This window comes from Parasteatoda tepidariorum, chromosome 2, assembly GCF_043381705.1.
Source record: "Parasteatoda tepidariorum isolate YZ-2023 chromosome 2, CAS_Ptep_4.0, whole genome shotgun sequence".
Taxonomy (NCBI): Eukaryota; Metazoa; Arthropoda; class Arachnida; order Araneae; family Theridiidae; genus Parasteatoda; species Parasteatoda tepidariorum.
Window position 1 is genome coordinate 90,202,338 of NC_092205.1, and position 23,735 is coordinate 90,226,072.

The 23,735-nt window shown below is 28.4% G+C and overlaps 1 protein-coding gene across 1 annotated transcript in view; it reads left to right on the forward strand.

Annotated features, from left to right (window-relative positions):
• Positions 1-23,080, forward strand: part of LOC107440339 (eukaryotic translation initiation factor 4 gamma 3) — a 66,477-nt gene extending 43,397 nt beyond the window's left edge. The window contains 21 exon segments of the mRNA XM_071177894.1: positions 1,193-1,309; positions 1,788-1,946; positions 3,820-4,026; positions 4,103-4,243; positions 4,358-4,434; positions 6,103-6,274; positions 7,219-7,320; positions 7,406-7,562; positions 8,500-8,600; positions 10,055-10,182; positions 11,224-11,289; positions 11,381-11,592; positions 11,688-11,782; positions 12,397-12,569; positions 14,995-15,138; positions 15,140-15,185; positions 16,511-16,609; positions 16,691-16,822; positions 17,846-17,921; positions 18,004-18,150; positions 21,593-23,080. Of these exon segments, the coding sequence (XP_071033995.1) occupies positions 1,193-1,309; positions 1,788-1,946; positions 3,820-4,026; positions 4,103-4,243; positions 4,358-4,434; positions 6,103-6,274; positions 7,219-7,320; positions 7,406-7,562; positions 8,500-8,600; positions 10,055-10,182; positions 11,224-11,289; positions 11,381-11,592; positions 11,688-11,782; positions 12,397-12,569; positions 14,995-15,138; positions 15,140-15,185; positions 16,511-16,609; positions 16,691-16,822; positions 17,846-17,921; positions 18,004-18,150; positions 21,593-21,780 (2,739 nt within the window). The 3' untranslated portion in view covers positions 21,781-23,080.
• The last annotated feature ends 655 nt before the right edge of the window (positions 23,081-23,735 follow it).

Consider the following 23,735-nt stretch of genomic DNA (forward strand, 5'->3'; position numbering starts at 1 on the left):
AATTTAAAATTCTAGCCGAAGCAAGCAAGCCAGTCATTGGCGAATTTTTTTAATTCTGAAATGAGAACAGAAAAATCAGGAGTATTTCTTTCCTTTCCGGTGAACAAGAAAAGTATCTTTAGAATATAATTCTGCAGAAAAGAAGAAAATTATTTGCTTTTGTATTTTTTCCCCTGCTATTTTATTCAGACGTGCCAACTCTCCCGCATTTTGCGGGAGTCTCCCGAATTTTGAGTTATTCTCCCGCCCTCCGGAATTGATTTGAAAAACTCCCGAATTTTACTGCGATCGACGGCCAAACTCAAAATTACCTAATTTTTCCGCGAGTGCGAAGGTAAGTTTTTCTTTCAGCTTGAATTCCATCCCCTCTTATCAAACTACCATCTGCCTGAAGCGTAGNGTTTATTGCTTCAACTCTTTCTTTACTCGGTTTTTAAATTTAAAATCTATAAATATTAAGATGCAGAGTATAACAGTTTTGGTTATACTTATCATTTCAATTAATGTTGTTATAATGCTTTTTAAAATTTATTGTTGTGTTATTGTCGGAGAAAAAGGAATTTGTCATGAATTTGAAAATCTAAAATGTAGCAGTTACCCTGAATATACCTATGGAGTGTAATTTCAATGTTTTAAACACCATTTATTTATAATCACCTTTTCTTTGATTGTTTTAAGTGGATTTTGTTGTTTTAAAATGAAGTTAACAAGAGCAAAAATAATATGGTCCCCAAATTTACAGCATTTGTATACTAAGAGTTATTTAAATTAAAAATAGTTTGATGTCCATTGTATGGTAAAATGAAAGGGGAAGTTCTCCACTTAAATGGTGCACAATATTTAAATTTAGCTGTTATTGTTTTTCATTTTAAATTTTGATACTCCATGTGTGTGTAGGTGTATGTATGTATATATATTTATAATTAGAACTAATTATACAAAAGTAAGAATAAAAAATTCCTCGGGTCAGAAAAGTTGTTCTCTCTATGAAATATTAGGTGCAGTAAATTTTGCTCCTATATGTGCTGTTTGATGACTATTCTCATTTTTTCAAATTATTTGAGGGACATGAATTTACAGTAAGAAATATGTCTGTTAAAACTCTTTTATCAAAAAATCCTGCATTATTGACTGAACCATTTTTAAGATAGGATTTCAAGTACTTTTAATTAATATACTTCTTATTTCATAGGCTCATATACAGAAGTTGAACGAAGTCAACAGACAGGTGCAACAACAAATGCCTGTGATGCCTAACTTCCGAGATCACTTTTTGCCAACTTTTGCACAAAGAGGAGTACCTAGAATGGTATGTTTCATATTTCCGTTAATAATTAGTTTGATAGATTATGAAACTTTTAAAAAAAAAAATTTTTAACTTGAAAAATTACGTGTCTACTTTTTTTTTTTAATTAAGGATGTTAAGACAATTCGACAAATATGGTTATAAAAAAAAATACTGTTTTTAAAATAAATTGCTTTTTTCTTTGCATACGTATTAAGCTGTTATTTTAACCTTCTGCTTGTGTTTAACATTCTGGTAAATTAGTTGTGGCAGCTGTAAGCAAAGGATTAGGTTATATTGCTTGAATCTCTGTAGAGATTCTTCTTTTGTTGTTTTAGAATTGAGTTGAAGTATTAATAATTTTGATGTTTTACTTTTTAAATGAGATTGTTTTATAAAAATAAATTAATTTAAAAAATACTAGAAAAATTTCTGCTTTTTAATTTATATATGTTATTATGCAAATATGTTTAACATGTGATAATTTTTTCTGTCTTTACAGCCCCAGATGAACAATTATACTAATCGACGTAGTCTCCAAGGTAGAGATTCTAAAACCAAAAAAGTTATATCCCTTTCTCAAAATGTTAAACTTCATGAAGCTGATAATGCTTGGAAACCTTTGTACAAGCAAGATGCCGGTAGTGACCAGATAGATCTTGTATGTTTGATTGTTTTGTATTTTTAATGTAAAAAATTTTTGCATGTTTGTAAGATAATTAATTTCTTGGATAATCAATTACATGGTGCATAGCATTTTTAAAGGTTCTTTTTTTTTATTTTTGTTACTTAAAAGCCCTTAAAGGTGCTTTTTTCATTGGGTGTTTTTAAAAAGTGCTTAGTTTTTCCTTTTCGAAAATGAGATTTTTTTCTTTAACTTGTCGATTTTCGCCGTGCATTGTGCAAAGGCGTGCTTTTCACATTGTTTTATTCAAAGTTTTCCCAATTTGTTCAACCACAATCCATTTCAACATACTGTTGGTCCAAAGCGTATGAAAGCGCCAATTATTTTACATGTTTGGTGAAATACTTTGTGAGTCTGTATGTGCGCCTACTGAACTGAGTTCTGCGAGATTCTTGCACTCTCATGCAGGGTTGCCACAGCACAGGGAAAACCTGGAAAATACAGGGAATTTAAAAATCATTTAAAATAACAGGGAAAGTGCAGGGAATTTTAATTTTTTCTTTACAAACTGGGAAAATACAGGGAATTTTGTTTCTTATTTTTGTCTTTTAAAAAATGGTGACCACTCTATGCGGGATATTTAACCATGATTTTTCAGCCATACTAAATTATTTAATTTACTATAGTATTATTTAAGTGTGTTCAGCTGTTTTTACAGCAATTAAAGCTAGTAAATATAGTTAGCCCAATATAACTCACACAAGAGCACAGTAATTGTTGTTTCCTCTTAATATATTGTGTATAATATGTACAGGGAAAACACAGGGAATTTTTTTTTTCAGATTTGAGTGGCAACCCTGTCATGAGCAACTCTGCTGCATTTTGCCAGATATTCTCAATTTCAGACTTCGTTTTCCATCCTCTGATATCGAACAGAAAAATATCTTGATCATTTTATTATGGCCTATAAAATCAAGAAAATAGTTATTCGTCAGAAACTAGTTATTACATCATGATCATGAAAAATCTTTGAAAAATTATTTTTCATTTTGTTAATGTATATAGTGCTTAAAAATATTTTTTGATTGCTTAAAAGGTGCTTATTTTTTGTTGAAAGATTTGGCTACACACCCTGAATTAAATTCGAAATTTTTAAGTTATCAAAATTAATTTTTAATTTATTATACAGCCTGATTCCGTAATAATGAACTCTAGATTTAGTGAACACCCGATTGTAGTGAAAGTTTTTAGTGGTCCTGTCCATACTATCCTTTGATTAATATTGTTATTTCATGTGTTAAAGTGAGAAAGTAAGAAATTGGCAGTTTGTTTGTTTTTTTAACTTAAGTTTCCCTTTTTTTAGCTTTTTAAATAAATTTTGCAAAATTTTAATTTAAAATGAAGTTTTACACTTGTGAAGGAGTGTTTAGGCTGTGAATTGTTTTAGGCATTGAGCTCATTATTAATTAATTAAGATAATTCATTAATTAAGTTAATTCATTCACGCTTTATTCATTGAAATGAATAAAGCGTGAAGCTCCCAAAAAGGCAGTAGTATAGGGAATTGAACCTTCGAAAAATCCAACTTTTAAATGCAATTTTCTTCAAAAAGGAAAGAAATAAAAAGGTAAACTTAAAAATACTGGCGGAGTAGCAAAAAATTGTTTTTTTTTTTTCTTGTTTTTTTTCTAAACTTGAATAAATAGCAATTTACACATTCTGTGATAAATTTATCTCCTTCCTTATCATTCATGCTGATTATAACTACTCTTTGTTAAGTTCACTCTACAAGTTTTAATGTTATATTTAACTAAGTAATTAGTTAATATAACATTAAATTATTACTTTAATATATACAAGCGTGTAATACAAATTATGATTTTCATTTTTTTATTATTATTATTAATAGGATAAAGAGAAACTTAAAAGAAGTGTCCAAGGAATCCTTAATAAACTTACGCCACAGAAGTTTGAAACTCTATTGACTCAAGTTAAAAATCTTAATATCGACACCGAGGAAAAACTGTGCACAATCATTGATTTAATATTTGAGAAGGCTGTGGACGAGCCAAACTTCAGTGTTCCCTATGCAAACATGTGCAAGCATTTGGCATTGGTAAGCCAACTAATTTTGAATTAAATGATTGTAAATTGCATTAAGGTGTATATTAATTTATCTGTTTTTAATATAGATTAAAGTGCCCACTAAGAATAAGGACTTTGTGAATTTCCGTAAAGTACTTTTAACGAAGTGCCAGAAAGAATTTGAACAGGATAGAAGTGATGAGTTGAAACACGAGGAAAGGGTTAAGGCTCTGGAAGAGGCTGCTCCAGTGAGTTAAATTATTATGATAAACTTAGAAAAACTGTTTTGCCAAGCAGAGGCAGATATTTTTAAGTAGTTAAGAATTAAAATCTTTACTCATTTGAAAATTGTTCCGTTGTAGGAAAAGAAGAAAGAGTTAGAGCAGGAAATGTATGATGAAGAAAAGAAAATGAGATATAGGCAGCTTGGCAATATAAGGTGATTATTTCATACACTAAGAACTTTATAATTTACATACTTGCTGTGTATTAAAATGGCCTTTAAAAAATAACATCTAAATCTCTCACTAAAACCGTATCACTTATATCTTACTAATTGCTTACTAATTAAAATAAAAATGAAAATCTTTGTGCTATTTTGTTATTAAATTAATTTATAGTGTTAAGAGTAGTTTTTTTTTCTTGTAATTTTGATAATTACATAGTAATATAATAAAATAATAAAAAAAATTTATCTAATTTTCGTCTATTAATTTTAAATAGTGATTAAAATTCAAAAACTTGATAATATGTAGCATTAAGTAAAATATAGATCAGAGGTCAATTATATACAGTAGAATCTCTATAATTTGAGGTGGACATGACAGAGCCCATTTCCAAAATTCGAATGATTTGAAACTTAAAATTCAAGAAATCTTAAAATAAATTAAAGCAATCTATTGCATTACACGAAGTTACAATATTCATATTATTGCATCAGATTAATTGTACTTTAAAATCATTCTCTAATGTATATTGTTTAAAAACATCGTTCACAGATTTGTATTTCAACATTCATTTCACTAAGTGCTGTGCCTGCATTGGTCATTTTTTGGGAGCAAAACTCATTTAGGTACGATTTATGGGAAACTCAAACAATCGAGACTTGACTGTAGTTTTAAATGTTTTTTAAAGAAACTAAAATTTTTATACTTCTGAAAAATTATTGACAAATTTCTAATTTTTATTACAGTTTATTGAAAGCATTTTAGTCATTTATTATTTATAGCTTTGTTTCTAAAATGACACCATTTCCTATTTTGTTTATTTTTACAGAATTTTATTTCCTAAAATTCGTCGTAAAAATGTTGAACGAAATACTTGACATAAAAATGGATTAATAAAAATATTCAGATGTTAAATATTAAAAGAAACTTTATGGTTCTTTTTAATCTTATTTTTTTATGTGAAACCTAGTTAATATTTAATTATATATACAGGGTATCCGCGAACCTGGAAAGTCACGAATTTCAGTATTGAACATAATTTGTCATGAAATGTCATATTTTAACAAATTTTTTTTAAAAAAAATCCTGGAAAGACATGGAATTAGATTGCCGAAAAATCTAATTTTTTCCCCCCAATTTGTTCAAATTCGTAGCAAAATCATCACTCACAGTGAGTCATATTTTATTAGAATATAAAATGTTTTTATCATGTTTTTTAAAAATTATGGTGTTCTTTTAAGAAATGAAAGAAAAAACATTTCTAGAGCGAATTATCTTTTAAACTTCTGTGATTTAAGTATTTTTGTTATTTATTTTTTATTAATTTAAAATTCTAGCAGAAGTATACCAGACATTGGCTTAGTTTTTTTATTCCGAAATGAAAACCTAAAAATCAGGAGTATTTCTTTCCTACGAGAAAAGTATCTTTAAAATAAAATTCTGCATAAAAAAAAAGGAAAACATTTATTTGCTTTTGTATTTTTTTCAGCTATTTTATTGTTTCAACTCTTTCTTTACTCTGTTTTTTAAATTTAAAATCTATAAATATGAAGATGCGTCCTAGCTCTAAACATTGGCTGTAAATATTCTCAATTCTATATAAGTTTTATGTATATAAAAACAAATTTAAAGTATATTACAATTGTCTTTTTTTTTTTTAGATTTATTGGCGAACTCTTTAAACTTGGAATGTTAACTGAACCAATCATGCATGAATGTATAAAGAGGCTCATCTCCCAAGGAGATGAAGAATCACTTGAGTGCTTGTGTAAATTGCTGAAGACAATAGGTAAAGAATTAGATGATCGAAAAGTTAAAGGTTCAAAAGAAAGTGTAAGTGCTTTTTGTTTTCATTTTGATCTGTGTTTAATTGTAATAAAATGTGAGGAAAAGTATTCTTGTAAAAAATGTAAGTTTAAAAAAAACAACTTATCTTCAAATTAAGTAAAAAAAAATCTTTTTTAAAGCTTATTAAACATATTTTCCGATTCGTAGAACAATAAATCTTTTTACAGATTATTCTGTATTCCTTTTCGAAAAAGTATGGTATGGTAAAAGTATTGGTGTTATCTAATTTAAATGAGGATAAAATGAAAAACCTAAATGATATATGTCAGGTAACTGGCAGTAAGTCAAAATGAGGTGTCAAAACCTGTTAGGATTGCATGATCCAATTGGGAGGTTTTCTAATAATTAGTAGTGATTCATTAGATTTTTTACACTTGTGTTATTTACTTAAGAATTAATTTGCAATGTGTAGTTCCAGAAGGTGGAATTTTTGCTAATCATGGGGGGCCAACTTAACATTATAATATTTTTCCCGTGCCCTTTGGCAAAAACTAGTTAATTTGCGAAGGTAATGTTAAGTCTTGGCATATATTTTTGCATTTTGTTTATTTTTTTGTTTACTTATAAACTTTTGACGAGAAAAAAGCATCCTAATTCAGGTTATTTTTATAACATGCTTATGGCCTAATTTTGAAATATTTCAGTATGTAATACTTTATTCAGAAGTTAACAATATTTACATTTTTGTGTTTTGCTGCCATATATTACAATTCAAAAATTTATCTTCAATTAAATAATAAACAATGAATTGAAATTGTTCATTTAAGCTTTTACTAAAAGGAATTACATAAACTGGTATGTTTAATTTTCATAATCTGTTTTTGATGAAGTAATATGTATTGTAATTAAACATATTTTAGCATATTTTCTCAAAATACTTTATATTCTCTCATTTTAAACCCATATTTTGACAATCTCTCTCTCTTCAGATGATGGAAAATTATTTCAACCAAATGCAAAAGATTGTAGACAAACGTTTAACTAGTTCTAGGGTCAGGTTCATGTTGCAAGATGTTATAGATTTAAAAAGGGTAAGTTATTAAATATTCTATCAAATGACTTTAAGTTTTGTTTGTGTTTAAAATTGAGTATTTAAATTTGTTTTTGTATTTTTAGAATGATTGGGTTCCTAGAAGAGATGAAAACAATCCTAAAACCATTGACCAAATTCACAAAGAAGCTGAACGTGAAGCACGTGAGCAACAACAGAATCTGCAGAACATGTCCTTCCAAAAAAGAGTACCCGATGACCGAGACAGAAGAAAAAATACTGGTGTGTATATATTAACATACCTTAAAACATTGCATGATGCTCAGCGTTTTTAAAAAGTGCATAAGGGTGTTTATTTTCGGGTTTTCGTTCAATCTAGAAACCATCTACTGATTACTCTTTGTTCAGACAAATTGTCTTGGTTCAATCTCAGCATTTTTGCTCTCATTTTTTTTTTTTTTTAATTAGTATTATTATTGTGTCCAATTACTATTTGGAAAATAGTGTTAAGATAAACTTACAAAAAAAATTTCAGTTGTAAATTTTTTCTCTTGTCCATCGAAATGCAGTAAGAGCATTATACATTTCATATATTGCGAAATTGAAAGTACTTTTAAATACGCATTTAAGTAATGGTTGTCTTTCCGATAACAATGTATTACGCTTTTTAATCCTTTATTTTTTTTAAAAATATATATATATATATTATTTCTGACCCACTTATTTTTTTTAAATAAAAATATTCGGAGTTGCCTTTTTTTTTTTTTTTTTTTTTTTTTTTTTTTTTTNTTTTTCCAATTAAAGAGATTTGCTGCGGAAAAAAAGGAACATGAGTTACCCTTTATTTTAATGTTCATTAATTTAGAAATTGTAAAAATTCTTTGTTGGCAAATTTTTTTTCAATAATTGTTAAGTCATTAGAGGAAATGAACTAATTTATTACAGAAGCATGAATAGCTTATAATTGGGTTTTTTACATTTGTACAATTATTATAGGGGAAAAAATCTAATATTATTCTTATTCTTTTATGTTTTTGGAAGTAATGATATTTTATTAATAGAGTTAATTAAATCAATAGAATTTAGTTCTAACTGTGGCTAGTTTTCAACATTGCATTAGATGTGTATGTGTTATTGTAGAAATTTATTTTACCTAAATTATAGGCAGTATGACTCAAAAACTATTTTCCTGTACCTTATTTACCTCTTTCTTGTTTAGCTCGAAACATGGGAACATCTGAAGATGGGTGGACGTCTTCTACAAAAAGTAGTAAAGGCAGCTATAGTCTTGTTGATCCTAATAAATTAAAACTGACTAAGGTAAGTTTATTTTGTTAATAGTACATTAGTTACATGGTAAATCAAGTTAAAATAGTTTTAGTTCAATTTCCTATTCATAATATCCTTTCTAAACTGGTGGTTTTTATATTTAGTTAGTTTGATATTTATATTTTGTTATTTATTAAATCCCGTGGCAGAATTACGGCGACATTGTCTCAGAAAGTTACATGGTTTTGCAGTAGATGGGAAGAAACAATTGTTTTTTCTGCGGAAATTTACAATTAAACGCATTTCAATTATCACTTTTTGTCAACTTCAACTTACGCCAATAGAAACGGATATCCATGTAGTGCTTCGATTATATTTCCAGTAGTTATTGATTTTCACGTCGTTTTTAATTATCCCAATATATTTCAGATGATATGGGAAGTTCGAATTGTGCATTCGAGAATTTACCTTATAAGGCAACAATTCTTTCGTTTTTCTTGGCAGTTATTGCTTTTGATTTCCATGTAATTTTTAAAATCCGAAATTATTTATTACACCTATCAAACCCTGAAACGAAACACTCGTTTGAGTAACCTCTTTTTGAATATTCAGATTCGAGTGATTTCAGCATTAACTGCTACAAATTGCATGATTTTTTATTATTTTTTCTACAAAATGCAAATATAGGATTTACAAAATGCAATGTAGGAAATAATAATTAGTAGTGAGTTTTTCTCCCCAGCAAAATTTTAAAAATCGCCTATAATATTATAATAAAAAAAATATTACATGTTCAATTAAAAATATGTTTTTATAAATAAATGTTTTTTTGTTACCTTAAATTAGTAACATACATCTTTTGTTATTATCAAAAGTATTTTGCTGAAAGATATTAGTGCTTGAGTTTAATCGCAGAAAGCCAGAAAGAATTCTGCCACAAAGTTCTTAAAATTTAATGAAAGTATTTTTTTTTTCCTCGATCGTAACTGATTGTGTGACATCAGAAATCTAGTGATGTGCTGCTTTTGAAATGACTTTAATGTTTAATCTGGTAATAACTACGGTATGTTAAATGTGTGGTTTTTAATATATGACTATTTTTTAATATATAAGGCTATTTTAATAATGTGGTTATTAATAAATATATACAAATAGACAAGTTTTTAAGTCACACTATTTTGGAAAATTTGCATTTTCCAGTGTAGAGAACTTATATGTCGCACTTAATGGCTTTACCATTTTATTTTTGATTTAATAAGGTGTTTCTAAGCAATTGAAATAAATAAGATATATAAAACCAATTGATTGTGTTTTTGAAGGATTTTAGATTACAAAATCTTAAGCAAATTAAACTACACTTCATTGTTATGACTTCTGTACTGGTGACTTAATTTTTATTTTTCCTAAAACATTCTGTGTGCCTTTTTTTAAATTTTTTTTTAAACTTAATTTAAGCATTTTTTTAGTGAGTAGCATAAAAAACTTGATTTTTTTACTATTTCTAGCCTGATGAAGTAGATAGCATAAGGCTTGGACCAGGAAGAGCGATGCAAAGTTGGGGTCGAGGTAGCAGTGGTGGTACCAAGACTCCTGCAGGTTCTTTTGATCCTGAGAAGACAGCTCTCACAAACAGGTAATAATTTTTATTTTCTATATTTTTCTACATTTCAAATACAGCTGAACAACTACTCCACGTTTTGCCAAAACTTTCTGCATTTTTGCACCGTTTTCGCCTTTCGGTGTCTGGACTAAAATCTTCTGGGTTTTTGAAACCAGTTCTCTAAATTTTTATTTCCTGCTTTGTAGTTACTCATGCGCTTTTCATAGTGCAATATGATAATATATTCAAAAGAGAATAAAATCTTGGATTTTAAAGCCAGTATACAAATTACTTGATACAAACTTGGATAATTACTTGGTACAAAATCCTTATCTTTTCTTTTGGCAGTTATTGTTGCCGATATTTCCCCTCCCCCTTTTTTTACTCATTTTATTTTATTTTATTAAGACATTATTTTAAAAACATATATATTCGAATGAACTATTTTCTAGTTGTCAGTTGTTTCTTGTCAGTTATTGTTCTGAATTTTTACTTCATTTTAAAATCCCATTAATTTTAATACTTTGGCACATGCGAATTTTCACATGGCAACAGTTTTTGACATGTTCGATTGATTCCTATTCATATATTATGCTTTCTTTTTCCTGGTTTTGTCTGTAATTAACTCTACTAATTTCTACACTTTTTTTAATCAGATTTTTATTACAACATGCAATTTTGCAAGAACTCATTTTATTTGATTTGCACTTTCTTTTACGGTTATTGCTAAGAATTTCTTCACTATTTTTGAAATTCCGTACTTTTTAATTGGGTTTCCAAACGCCTGTGACTGTCTTAAATTCGCATTAGACTTAACTTGAGCAATCTCTGCTGCTTTTCTCATAAATCTATGTGGTCTTGAAAACCATTTTCCAAGCAAAGGGGTGTTTTATTAGTGCACAGGTTTTAAAATCTCCCTAATTTTTTCCCTTTAAAAAAAAAGATGTAAAGCGCATTTAACCGTAGAAGATTTTAGTCACGGGATGAACAGATTGGAAGGAAAGTTGGCAGTCATAGAAATAAAAAAATTTTGTATTTTTTTTATCATATGTTAAATATTAATTTTTTTTTTAGATATTCTGCTTTGGCTGAGCAAACTTCCAATCCTAGTTTTATTGAAAACAGAAGAGGATCTCAAAGGTAAGTGCCTAAGAAACTTAATAGTCTACTTATCTTTTGTAACACATGCATTTCATGATGTATCTTTAAATACCTTTTTTCTTCCTATTAGATCTGCTGCATCAAGTCGTGAATCTAGTCGTGGGCGAAATACGCAGCTGCCTCCTGCCATAAGGAAAACTCCATCTACCTCTAAGGAAAGAGATAATGTGATAGAAGCAGTGAAAGGGTTGGTTAGAGGTGGTACTTCTAGTGAGACTAAAGCTACTGAAATAAAAAAGAGTCCTGAACTCCAACTCAATGGCAAGGGAGCTGATTCAATGGGTATGCTTTTTTATTTTATGTATTAGCTTTTTCAAAAGCTGCTGATATTGGCAATAAATTATTGATTATTAACCTCTAACCTTTTATTCTTCCAGAACTGACGTTGAAAGGTCCAGAATATAATATTGATCAGATGGAAGTTAAAGCTAGGCCACTGGTTGATGAATTTCTACATAATAATGATTTTGAGGTATGTTTTAGTTAACTTTTGGTTATATATTATAGGATTTTTCATTATAAAACTGAAAGAATGTCAGGGTTGCTGCTCCACAGGGAAAACCTGGAAAATGCAGGGAATTTAAGAATCAGCTAAAATAACTGGGAATTTTTCTTTACTAACTAGGAAATAATAAGGAATTTTTTTCTTGTTTTCGTCTTTTAAAAAGTAGTGACCACTCAATGCTCATTCTGTGGGATATTTATGGATGATATTTCTGCTATACTAAACTGTTTTATTTACTATAGCATTATTTGTTTTAAGTTGGTTAAAAGTTTTTCTGGCAATTAAAACTAGTATAGTTAGCCTGGTATAGCTTAGACAAAACACAGAGAATTTTTTTTTACAGATTTGGATGACAACGCTAAATGTATTCGGAAGAATTTCCGGCTAACAATTTAAAAGGATTTTTCCAATTTTTGATTTGTACCTTTCTCCTTATTAAATTAAATAAAAGAGTTATGTTAAATGTGAGATAAAATAGAGTAAAAAATAAAACATAATTTTTATTTTGAATTAAGATCCATTCCTCTTCATTTCTATAAGAAAATATATTTATATGCCATTCATTGTTTTTACTCTTTTAGGAAGCAATCAGGTGTGTCACGGAGCTGGCTTCTCCTAGTACAATCCATTTGTTCATTAATGCTGCAATCAACCAAGTCCTAGAGCGCTCTAGTCAAGCGCGCCATTCCCTTGGCCAACTACTTTTTAACTTAGTCAAACAAAATATTATCACCTTCGACCATTATAAAAAAGGGTAGGTTGATAGTTTTTTTTTTTTTTTTAATTTATTTTTTATTGATAATGAAGATCGACCTTAAAACTTTAATGCAATGCTTAATAACTTTTTTTACAATATTGTCAAGTATTTCTACCTTAATTATTTTCTGCTCAAATTTTTCTTTTTCTATTTACATAACTAAAACAGGAAGAGAATTCTCTGCTGTTTCCCTAATTTACACTTTTTAATGATTTTTACCAGACTTTCGATTCTTATCCGTTTTCCATTTTTGTGTGAACAAAAAACATGGATATCACGGTAGCGCGATCCAGAGTTTTGTGATTACGAGTCACTGTTTGAAAAAATCAAGCATTTTTATTTTGAGGTGTATTTGTTTGTTACATGATTATTCAAATTTGAATTCTCGAATTGTAACAGTTTTAGCTATATCAGAGATGATTGTGCTCCGGAAATCCAATGTCCAGAAGTTTCCAGAAATCATTGATCACATTTATCAGGGATGAGATTTTTCAGCTTTTTAGCGAATTTCCACTTTTTTCACTTCTGTCTCTCGAATTTCAGCCTTTTTATCAAAAACTCCGATCATCTAAGAGTTTCACTTTTTTTTAAATAAATATTCCGCTTTTTCAGAAAATTCAGCCTTTAAAGTAAAATAATTATATATATTTCCGATTTTCAAAGATATACAGAAAATTCAAACTGCATTGCCAACTCTTCTCATTTTTACTTATATTAGCTATTTTCGTAAATCAGACGTCGCTTCTTCAAACAAGCCTTTTAAAAGTTTCAAGCCTGGAATCTGCTAACATTTCGATTTTTATTCATGCGATTTAAATATTAAACATGGATTTTCGTATTTACGTGATTTAAAAGTTGCTCGTTACGATTATTATTCACGCGATTTGAGTATCATATATTGCGATTCCTATTTACGTGATTTAAAAATCAAATATCACGATTTGTATTTACATGTCTTTAAAAACCTATGTTATTTGTTCATGCGTTTATAATATCAAACATCGATTTTCCTATTTATACGCGATTTTAAAGTAAGGCATCGGGATTCGCATTAACGCGAAACTAAAAATTATGAATCGTGATTTGTATTTACGCGATTTAAAAATTCTATAACGCAGTTTGTATTTTCCCATCTTTAAAATCGAGTTTCATAGTCACGTGATTTCAAAATCAATTTTCGTGTTTCATATTCACGAATTTTTACAGTCCAAGATTGCTGTTTGTCAGACGATTTTAAAATCAATTATCCTGTAAAAAGTAAATTTTTTTCTTGAATTAGTTACTATAAAGGAGACTGTTTTTCTATTGACAACGCAAAATGTATTCACGTGGAAATTCAACTTTTTTTGTCCTTTTGACCAATCGCATCCCTGATTTATGTATAGAAATTCTTGTATATTTTATTTGAAAATATTAGAACTAGAATTTATACTTTATCTCTTTCATTTGTAAATATTTTTTTCTGGTAGAATAATAAATGTGAATATAGATAAGTATAAGCTTATAAGTAATTATTAATTAAAAATATGCTGCGTATAATTTCATTAGAGTTTCGTGTTTTGAAAATATCAATGATTTACATTTATAAGGATATAAATTTTTTTGAAATGCGTCATTAATGATTTTATTCAGGAAAGTTTCAGAATTTCTGAGTTATGCTCACAATCACCCCTGCTATATGCAAAATGAAATCAAAATTTTAAAAACCAAGTGAAAATCCGTAACAATAGCTGTTTAAAACGAAAAGCAATCTAAAAATCCTCATAGACAACATAAGTAGTGCAAATAGAGTGCATCAAAAAGTTATTCTTCAAATGCTCGATTATTTTAAAACCTATGAATAAATTTGTTGCAATATCTGCCCAAAATGCCATAATCATAAAAGAATGGTTTAAATTTGGAGTTTATCAGAAAATTGATAGCTCAAGATTGTTCAAGACCATGCAGTGTGTCCAGTACATACGCAAGTTTAAAAAAAAATAATAAAAAAACTTATTAAAATTTAAATAGTCTAACGGCCATAATAAATTTTTGTTTGCTGAATCTTGAAAGGAATGTAACATATATTTTTCAGTTTTTTTTTAATTGTTTTATGCATGTAATAAAATATAATGAGAGTTAAGAATTAAACTTAGTTTAAATTTTATAAAGTTTCTTTTCCTTTTATAATACTTCACATGGCGTAAAAAAAATATATATAAACATATATGGTAAGTATGTTATTTTTGACTCCCTGGATTTTGATTTTCTAACCTGTTGAAGGGTGTGTTTAACTTTAAACTGTCCTAGACCAATTACCTTCTGCTAATTTATTTTTCCTTACTCCATTAATTACACTAATTAATTATTGCTATTAATTAATTAATTACTCTCCCTTCTCCATTAATTACAGTGCCCTGTTTCATAAATGTTTCATTTCTAGGTTCGAAGTTGTGTTAGAGTCGATAGATGAGTTCGCACTAGATATTCCCATGATATGGGAGTACATTGGAGAGATCCTTGAGCCTATCCTAGAAGATAACAAATTTACTCTAGATGTTCTTAAAGATGTCCTAAAACCTTGTATCTGGACTGTTGGTATCAGCAACCCTGCATTGTGCAGCTAAAAGAAGAGTAAGCAATTTGTTTTTTTTATTTTTATCCATCTTAATTTTTAACCCATTTTTTCTCTGCGTAACATAGTACCCGGTTACCTCAATAAGCTGTCAGGGTGTAGTGTTTTTAAGGTGCTTATTTTTGATTTGCGTTTTTTAAAAGCCCTTAAAGGTTCTTTTTTATTATTATTATTCAGGATCTGTAAAAAGTGAATTTTCCATCTTTTGAGATGCTTTTTTCTTTGCAGTGTCGATTGTCGTTATAAATTACAAACAACTCGTTATTTTCACAATTTTCTCTTCGATATTTATTAGAGACTAGTTTTTTATCATGATTATGTAAAGTTTTTGAAAATGCTTTTGAATTTATTGATATTATTTTTTTAAATTAAGAACTTTAATGGATAGAAAAAAATTTCTTAATTACAATCCAAATTGCTAAATGATTTAGCCAACTAACGCAGCAGGCACATATTTTTCGGGTTATGGCTGTTAGTTACTGACCTCTGGTTTATGCACTTTAGATTTTGTTATACAGTCCGATTCATTACAAAAGAATTGCTAAGTAGGAGGATGTATCTTAGATTTCTCCCTTTTCGAGTAATGGTTTCAAAATTCCTGTATATTTTTATGGTGTTCTAAATGTTCATTTAAGTAATCGCTTATAGACACTCTGGATACACAAGAATTTCATTCTAAATCCATGTTGTGTTTTGATAGTTGAGTTAGCTGTTGCTACATATATTATATGATTTTTAAAATGTTGATATAACAATATGAAATTTGAATTGCTCAAAACATGGCTTTGGAAAGATGGCGTTGTAGAAATGAAATCTACTTTATAGGATAAAACATGAACAATTCTATCTTGAAAGTAAAGACTAGATCGTTGCCTTTAGAATGGTATAATGATTTAACTTCATAATTTAATGTACATATACCACATTTAAAATTTGCATATATATGGTCACTAATTAGGTATATGGGAATAGTACAGTATCTGATATTTTTTGTGGCTGGCAGATTTTGTTTTAGAATTCCTGGAAGTAAGAAAAAAAATTGAGCCTAACTTTTTTTCACTCTCACAGTTTAGCTAATCTTTACTAGACAATAACAAAAATTGTTTAGTAATGGTAGATTGTTATAATAATTACGTTTGGTTATTCTAATGGTTACTTCAGGTTTTATTGTAGTGTATATGAATGTTTTGTTGTCTTGAGATGAAGAAAATTAACTGAAATTTATAAATCAGTGGTTTTGTCTTAAAGAAATTTTTTTTTCCACAATTGGATGTAAGAAATGTGTCCAAATTAGTTAAATCATTGAAATTTCTTTTTTGTTCAGGGAACTATCAAACTTGGAGAGCTATGGCGAGAATCTAAGCTACAGTGGACAGACTTTTTAGGGGACGATGCTAAAATAGATGAATTTATTCTAAAGCATGTAAGTAGTGTGATTTTTATAAACTAGTGACAAAAGAATCAATTTGAAATTGCATAGTTATGATGTATTACTTTCTTTTAGAAATTGGAATTCACAATTTGTCCTACTAAAGTAAAGCCTACCACGCCAATGGCAATTGAAGAGATAAAAAAGAATCTCCTTGATTTGCTTGAAAAAACTGACGAAAGTGAAGAAATATTTGATTGGATAGATGTAAGTTGATGTATTTTGTTTTTTAATTTTAAAATAAAACAATAAAAGATTCATAATATGTAAAGGAAGAAATAAGTCAAGCTAAATATCATTTGTTATTGTAAATATTGTTTATTCTTTGTGATATGTTGATTAATGTAATTAACTTTTTGAATAATAACAAGAAAAAGCAGTGAAGTGTAGTGGAACAAGATTGACTATTCATTAATTAATGCAATTTTTAATTGTGTCTTTTTTAATTGCAAGAGGAAGGTGAAATAAATAGCTTTATATTTTGCAACCTTCTAAATAACATTTCATGGGTTTTTTTTAAAAATTATGAATATGAAGTTTGTTAACATGTGCATTTTCATTGAGAATCATTGATAGTATTAAAGTGTAGAAATCTATTCAAATGAGAACTTTAATGTTTTAACATATAATATTGAAAACTAAAAATTAAAAGGTTTTCATATATTTAAGCAATTAACTAATTTAAATTTTTGTGATATTTTCATAATTTTATAAATTATCTCATGGCATAAAAATGTTCACTGTTTTTGGAAATGCTAAAATATATTTGAAATGTTTTTTAAATTTTCTTTAAAATTTTTTATTTCGTGTATATATGTTTTGTTTTAGAAAATTGCAAATGCTTTCGAGACCTTCGAAAACATGTGCTATAATTTTAAATAACTTTATTCCGAAATTAGCCATGTTTCTCCAGTTTTTCCATCAGAACTGTCTCTTTTTTTCTTTTTTCTACTGAAGAAAAAGTGTTACAATATCTGTTAAATAAGATAAAAAGTACTTTCAAAAATTTCTATTAAGCAAATTGGTTTCTTTATTTTGCTTAACTTTGCTGCCTAAAACAAAAAAAAAATGCAGTTTTTATGTAGTCATTTATTTTTCAGTATTCATTTGTTTCTTATAATTATTTATACTTTGGAATTTTTGGTCTGAAATATTGTGCTCTCTTGTTTAATATTACACTATTTTTTTCCCTCTTATAAATCTGTGCTCAAATGGTTTAATTTTTTTCAGGCCAATGTATCTGAGTGTACAGAACCTAAATTTATCCGTGCCTTGGTGTCTGCTGTCCATGAAAATGCCATAAAAGGTATTTATTTTTAATGTACATGCCCCTTCTATTCTTTTTCTGTTAGAAAACTTGTTTAAATAATTTTTTTGTTTTGTTTTAGATGCTTCTTCTGGGTGTGAATTAGATGTTACGAAATTGAAAAAAAGGATATCTATACTAACACGATATATAGATCATAATGAAAATCTAGAACTTCAAGCTTTATATGCTATTCAGTCACTAATGAATCAACTAAATCAACCTAAAGGTAATTCATTCATTGATCAAGACCTTGTAAGATTTTGTATAGTACAAATCATTATGCCATGCATTTTTTTTTTTCTTCAATTTATTTTAAATCTAACTTTGATTATTGAATAGCATATCGTTTGGTATTTTTACGGTTAAATATTTCTCTGCCATACTTTCCAAGTCTCCTGTTTTTTAACGAAGATATATTCTTAAGAGGTATATTCTTCAGCGTGGCCACCCACCTGGAAAACCTGGAATTATCAGGGAATTTTTTTATACTGGATATATCAGGGAAATTTAGATAAAAACCTGGAAAAATCAGGAAATTTTTAAGTAAAGGGAAATTTTTTTCTTTGATAATTTTTTTAATTTTACTAATTTAAATTATTTGCTAATTTTCTTAATTTAAATTATTTCGTCCATTATCCCATGTTGTTTTTAAACGGAAATGTATCACCAAACAGTTGAAATATCATCAACTTTGCTTGCATCATACTTGATACTTTGCTTGCATCAAAATTTGCTCCATTACAGTGTTAAACTGGAATGCCACATAAAATTCTCCCACGGTTGCTAAACGAATGTAGAAACCTTTGACCACTATGGGACTGTGCAAGTTAGATAAGATTCTGGTGGAGGTGGAAAAAGGGATTAGGATATTAGCTTCTGTTTTTAAATTCTGTCCTTGGGCTGAATCCATTTATGGCTCAAGTTTGTTCTGATGNTCTATACTAACACGGTATATAGATCATAATGAAAATCTAGAACTTCAAGCTTTATATGCTATTCAGTCACTAATGAATCAACTAAATCAACCTAAAGGTAATTCATTCATTGATCCACTTACATATGATTTTATGACATATATCTTGTAATCTCATGGTCTCTAAAGTTTTATAAAAACTTTATAAGAGACTATGAAAACTTTGCCTTGCAAGATTTTGTATAGTACAAATCATTATGCCATGAATTTTTTTTTTTGTAAGATGATTTTGCAAGATGATATGTTAAAAAAATAACATTTTGAGTAAAATATTTTATAATATAGACACTTTTCTTGTACACATCCTACACTTTATACGAAAAAAGAAATAAAAACCTGGAAATTTTAAGATTTTTATCTGGAAAAATCAGGGAAATTTGAAATCTGATTTGTTTGGCCACCCTGTTCTTAAACTTCTCCATATTTGAAAAAACTATAATTAAAGCACAAAACAAAGCTGCAATGAAATATCCGCTGGTGGCAAAAATACATCTCTTATTCCACAACAGATGGTATGGTGCTATTGCCAGTACTGCAGCATGTTGATTGTTAACAGTTTGAGTAATTATTAATAATGGTTTAAAAAAATCTTCTTTAGATTAAAATTTATATACATATTTTTTACTTTGCTATATGTAAGAGCTTATATTTATAATTTTGAATTTCACTTTCTGACTTGCATGCTGCATCAAAACTAAACTCTTCGCCTAAAAATGTCCCTAATAAAATCTGTTATTTTATTGAAAATTCCATGACACTTTCTTTGATGCGTTTCTGCGTAACTTGGGGTTTTAAAGTCTTGATAGCAATAGTGGTGGCAAGACCCAGAGATGAAAAATGCTATAGCATATAGTCTCTTATTTTGTTGACATTTTCCTGTAAAAGTCAGGTATTTTTATTTTGAAGGAACACTGCTTGATACTTTCTTCCTTCCAAGAAATGAAAGTATTGTTATAGGGTTGTCACAGGTGACAAAAATGGGGCTATTTGCAACTATTTTCCACCTGAGGCTGCTGGCAACTTTTATTGCCTGAAAAGGCCAAAAAGAAAAGGAGACTATTGGGAGACTTTTCTGTACTGCTAGCGATGTTTTTTTAAGCATAAATAGGATTGACAACCTGCAGCCCACAGTAGCTTCTGAACACGATAAAAAAATTTTCAAAAATAAAAAATTTTGAATTGCAAATTTCAGTTACAACTTTTTAATGTGCTTAATTTGCACAGATTCCATTGTTAATCGATCGCCGTTTCAGCGGTTATTGCTATGAAATTCTGCACGACATGGTATTACGAAAAAACAATTTTTATACGCTATTATTTTTTAAAAAATAATAAAACGTTTTTTACGGTTTGTGAATTTTGAATTTGAATCATCACTTTTCACAAAATATATATGTATATATATATTCTAAATCAATTATGAGTATGTTTTTTTTTTAATGAAAAAGTATTTTTTTCTATAATATACTAGAACAGTGGTTTCCAACTGGCAGGCCGCATCTGGCCCGCGAACTAAAATATTAGTTGTCCTTTTTTTTCGAACAATTTTCATAAAAAATCTATATGGATTTAAAATACTTTTCTTTCATTTTAAAGAACCAAATTTTTTTGTTTCTGTGAAATTTAACATACAAACGGTGCAAAAAAAAATTCTTTCTCAGATTTTGCATCCAACAAAATATTTATTCAAATATAAAAATAATCTTGTATGTTGCTCTTTTGTATTTTGTGAATATAATTTAGCATGTGTGTATCAGAAATTTTCCCTAAGAAATTCTCCCATTTAACTTTTTGAAACCACTCGTTTTGAACGAAATTATTTACATTTGTAAATTTTAAAATGCATAAAAGAGGAAATGAATATCATGTTTTATTTAAATTCCTTGAATGGATGAGCAGGAGAAAAAAAATTTATTTCACATGCTCGATTTTTTTTTTTTTTTTTTTTGCTATAATTCTTAATAAGTCAAAAAATTTTAATTCATCACAGAATTCAATTTAAAAGAGAAAAAAATCTTGTCACTAAGTTTCTGATTAAGAGGATTCAAAACGATGCGTAACAAGCATTATTTGTAATGCTTGCTATTTTGCTTTTTAATATTAAAAAAAAACTTAAGATAAAAATCTGACATTAATATTTAATGTTCCTTCAAACATAAGAGTCCTATATAAAATTTCGATAAAGTTGTGGCCGGTCATTTGACCGTTGTTTTTAATTGCGACCCCAGCCACGTGTAAGTTGGAAACCCCTGTTCTAGAATAAATTCTAGTAATTAAAAGTATTTCATTTAATGCTAGCACTAACATTTAAATTAAAATTATCATATTTGCTACCAACTTGACTAAATGGATCCTGGTATGTGACAATTAAGCCATTTAATTAGGGGTGCACAACCTTTTTGAGTGAAGGACCACTTGCACAGCAGGTTGGCTAACGNTGACAATTCCGCCATTTAATAAAATTTTAGTCATATAATTGAAAAATTGTTTTTCTTATTTAGGCAGCTATTTTCATAGTATTGACATCTATTTTCATGTTTTAGGGTGTGGTACTAAGTGCAATTATTTTGTTTATTTTTTTTTTTATGTGGACACCATAGTCTTTTAAGAAATATGTTATTTGAATTTTTATTTTGCTGTATGAATTTATAACTTACAATCCCTGCTAATGAAGCAATTTTTTTTTATATTTTAGGAATTCTAAGGCAGATTTTCGACATCCTCTACGACGATGATGTTATCACCGAAGAATCGTTTAAAAACTGGGAACAAAGTGATGACATAAACGAAGTGGAAGGCAAAGGCGTAGCATTACATTCTGTCAAATCCTTTTTCACTTGGCTAAAGGAAACAGATTCTGGTGATTCTGTGACTGATGAATGACGATTCTTATGCTCTAAATTATTTTACTTAGATAAAGACTCGAAAGCAGTTATTTTGTGTATGACACAAACTTATGTAATGAATCCTGATGCGACTAAGGAATCAGTTGGATCTCTATTCCGAGTTTACTATAGGAAAAATGAATTGTCTGTGCAATTTAAACAAAGTTATCCCCCGTTTTGTAAATTAAAAGAAACATTTGCAGCAACTGGTGCATCTTATATAAAAAAAATATTCCTTTTGTTATTGAATGATTGACTTGTGCATGTGTTTAAAAGGGTGCAAGTTTTATCTTGTTTATTTATATTTAATGTGAACAATTGCTTCTGATGTTGGGATGGTCATGTGACTTTCTTCTTAAAAAACCGTGTCGGCCGTTTCATTGGTTTTGATCCGTAATAAATGATGAGAACCACTGAAAAAGAAAGACCCGATTATTTTTAAGACATGAAAAGATTTTAGTTTTCTTTAAATTATGTAAAATGACACATTGTATATAACTGCCAATAAATAGGCTAATTTATGAATTGTTAATTTTTCTTAAAATTGTGTATGTTGTCTCAAGGTTGTGCCTTTAATTATTTTTTTCGGCCATTTTGCTCAAGTTAAGTATCTGTTTTATTTCTGTAGCGACATAAGAGGGGGGTTGTCGTCAACAATATTATTTAAACTGTTAAATTTGTTTCCTGGCATTCTTTTTGTCCAAACTGTTAAGTCTATTTGCCACTCTTGAATTTTGATACTGTTTTTATGTTAAAAATAAAGTAAACTTTGTAAAAAAAAATAAATAAGAATATATAAAAAGCAGTACTGTTCCTACTGGTGATTCATGTAAATTTTTTTTTAAACAAAATAAAAAAAAGTGTATAATCATATACTTAACAACATACTGTCACGATGAAATAATGAGAAGCTGAGATATATACCACAAATAATTTAATTTTAGACTACTATGTCAATTGTATTTCTACTTCTTATTGTGATATCAAAATGTAAAAAAAGGACTGTAAATTAAGTAGCTGCAATTTTGTGCAGAGTATTTTCTTTTTGGATGATATTAGATTAAAAGTTTATATAAGTACTTCTGTGACATATATTTATTGTAAATTAAATCCAACTAGAAAATACAAAAAAAATTTATTTTCGTCTGTAGAAAGCCAGATGATTTTTAACTGGCTGCAGTATGTATTGAGTAATAGCAGCAAAATATATATATATAATGTTTTATACATAAACTGAAAAATGAAGATTTTGTATTGCTAAAAATAATTCAATGTTATAAAAACTTGAGATTTTTTAATTGTGTTTGCTTATTTTCTTAGTGTTATGTTTTAATTTGGGTAAAAGAAAAAAAACTTATTTCAGTTTCTTGCAGTAAAATATTGATTTTTTTCGATGAGTAGATGTTATCTGAGTTATCTATTGTATCCCGGGAGTACCCCTGAATTTCGGGGTTTATGTATCGTCCTTCCCTGAGTAGATGTTATCTGAAATCAAGTAATTGTATTCTGGGAGTACCGCGGATTTTCTGGATTTTTGTAGTTCTTCCAGTTCTAATAACTAGGAGCAGGGCATGTGATTTTTCGACAAATTTCGTTTATCTGAAGACCATTGATTTGCGAAAGTTTGCTATTCAAAATTTATAATCCGACTAAGGTTCCATCGATATTATAAATCTTTTAAAAAATTATATGTACATTTTATAAATTTGTATCGTGATAACGATTTTTTGCAGAAGAATTTTCAGTGTTTTTCACTTTGTTTTACAATCACCTCCGTGATATGTAGTTATTGCTGGAAAAAAATGTTCTTTGCATTCCTTCCGTGAATTGTATTAAAAGCTATACTTAATGACTTCGATTTAAACTAATCGAATAGTGTATTGATTTGCCCTTAAATCTTCTTGCCATGGTTGTGCTAAACATCTGGTTGGTGTTCGGGTCCAAGACTTGTTA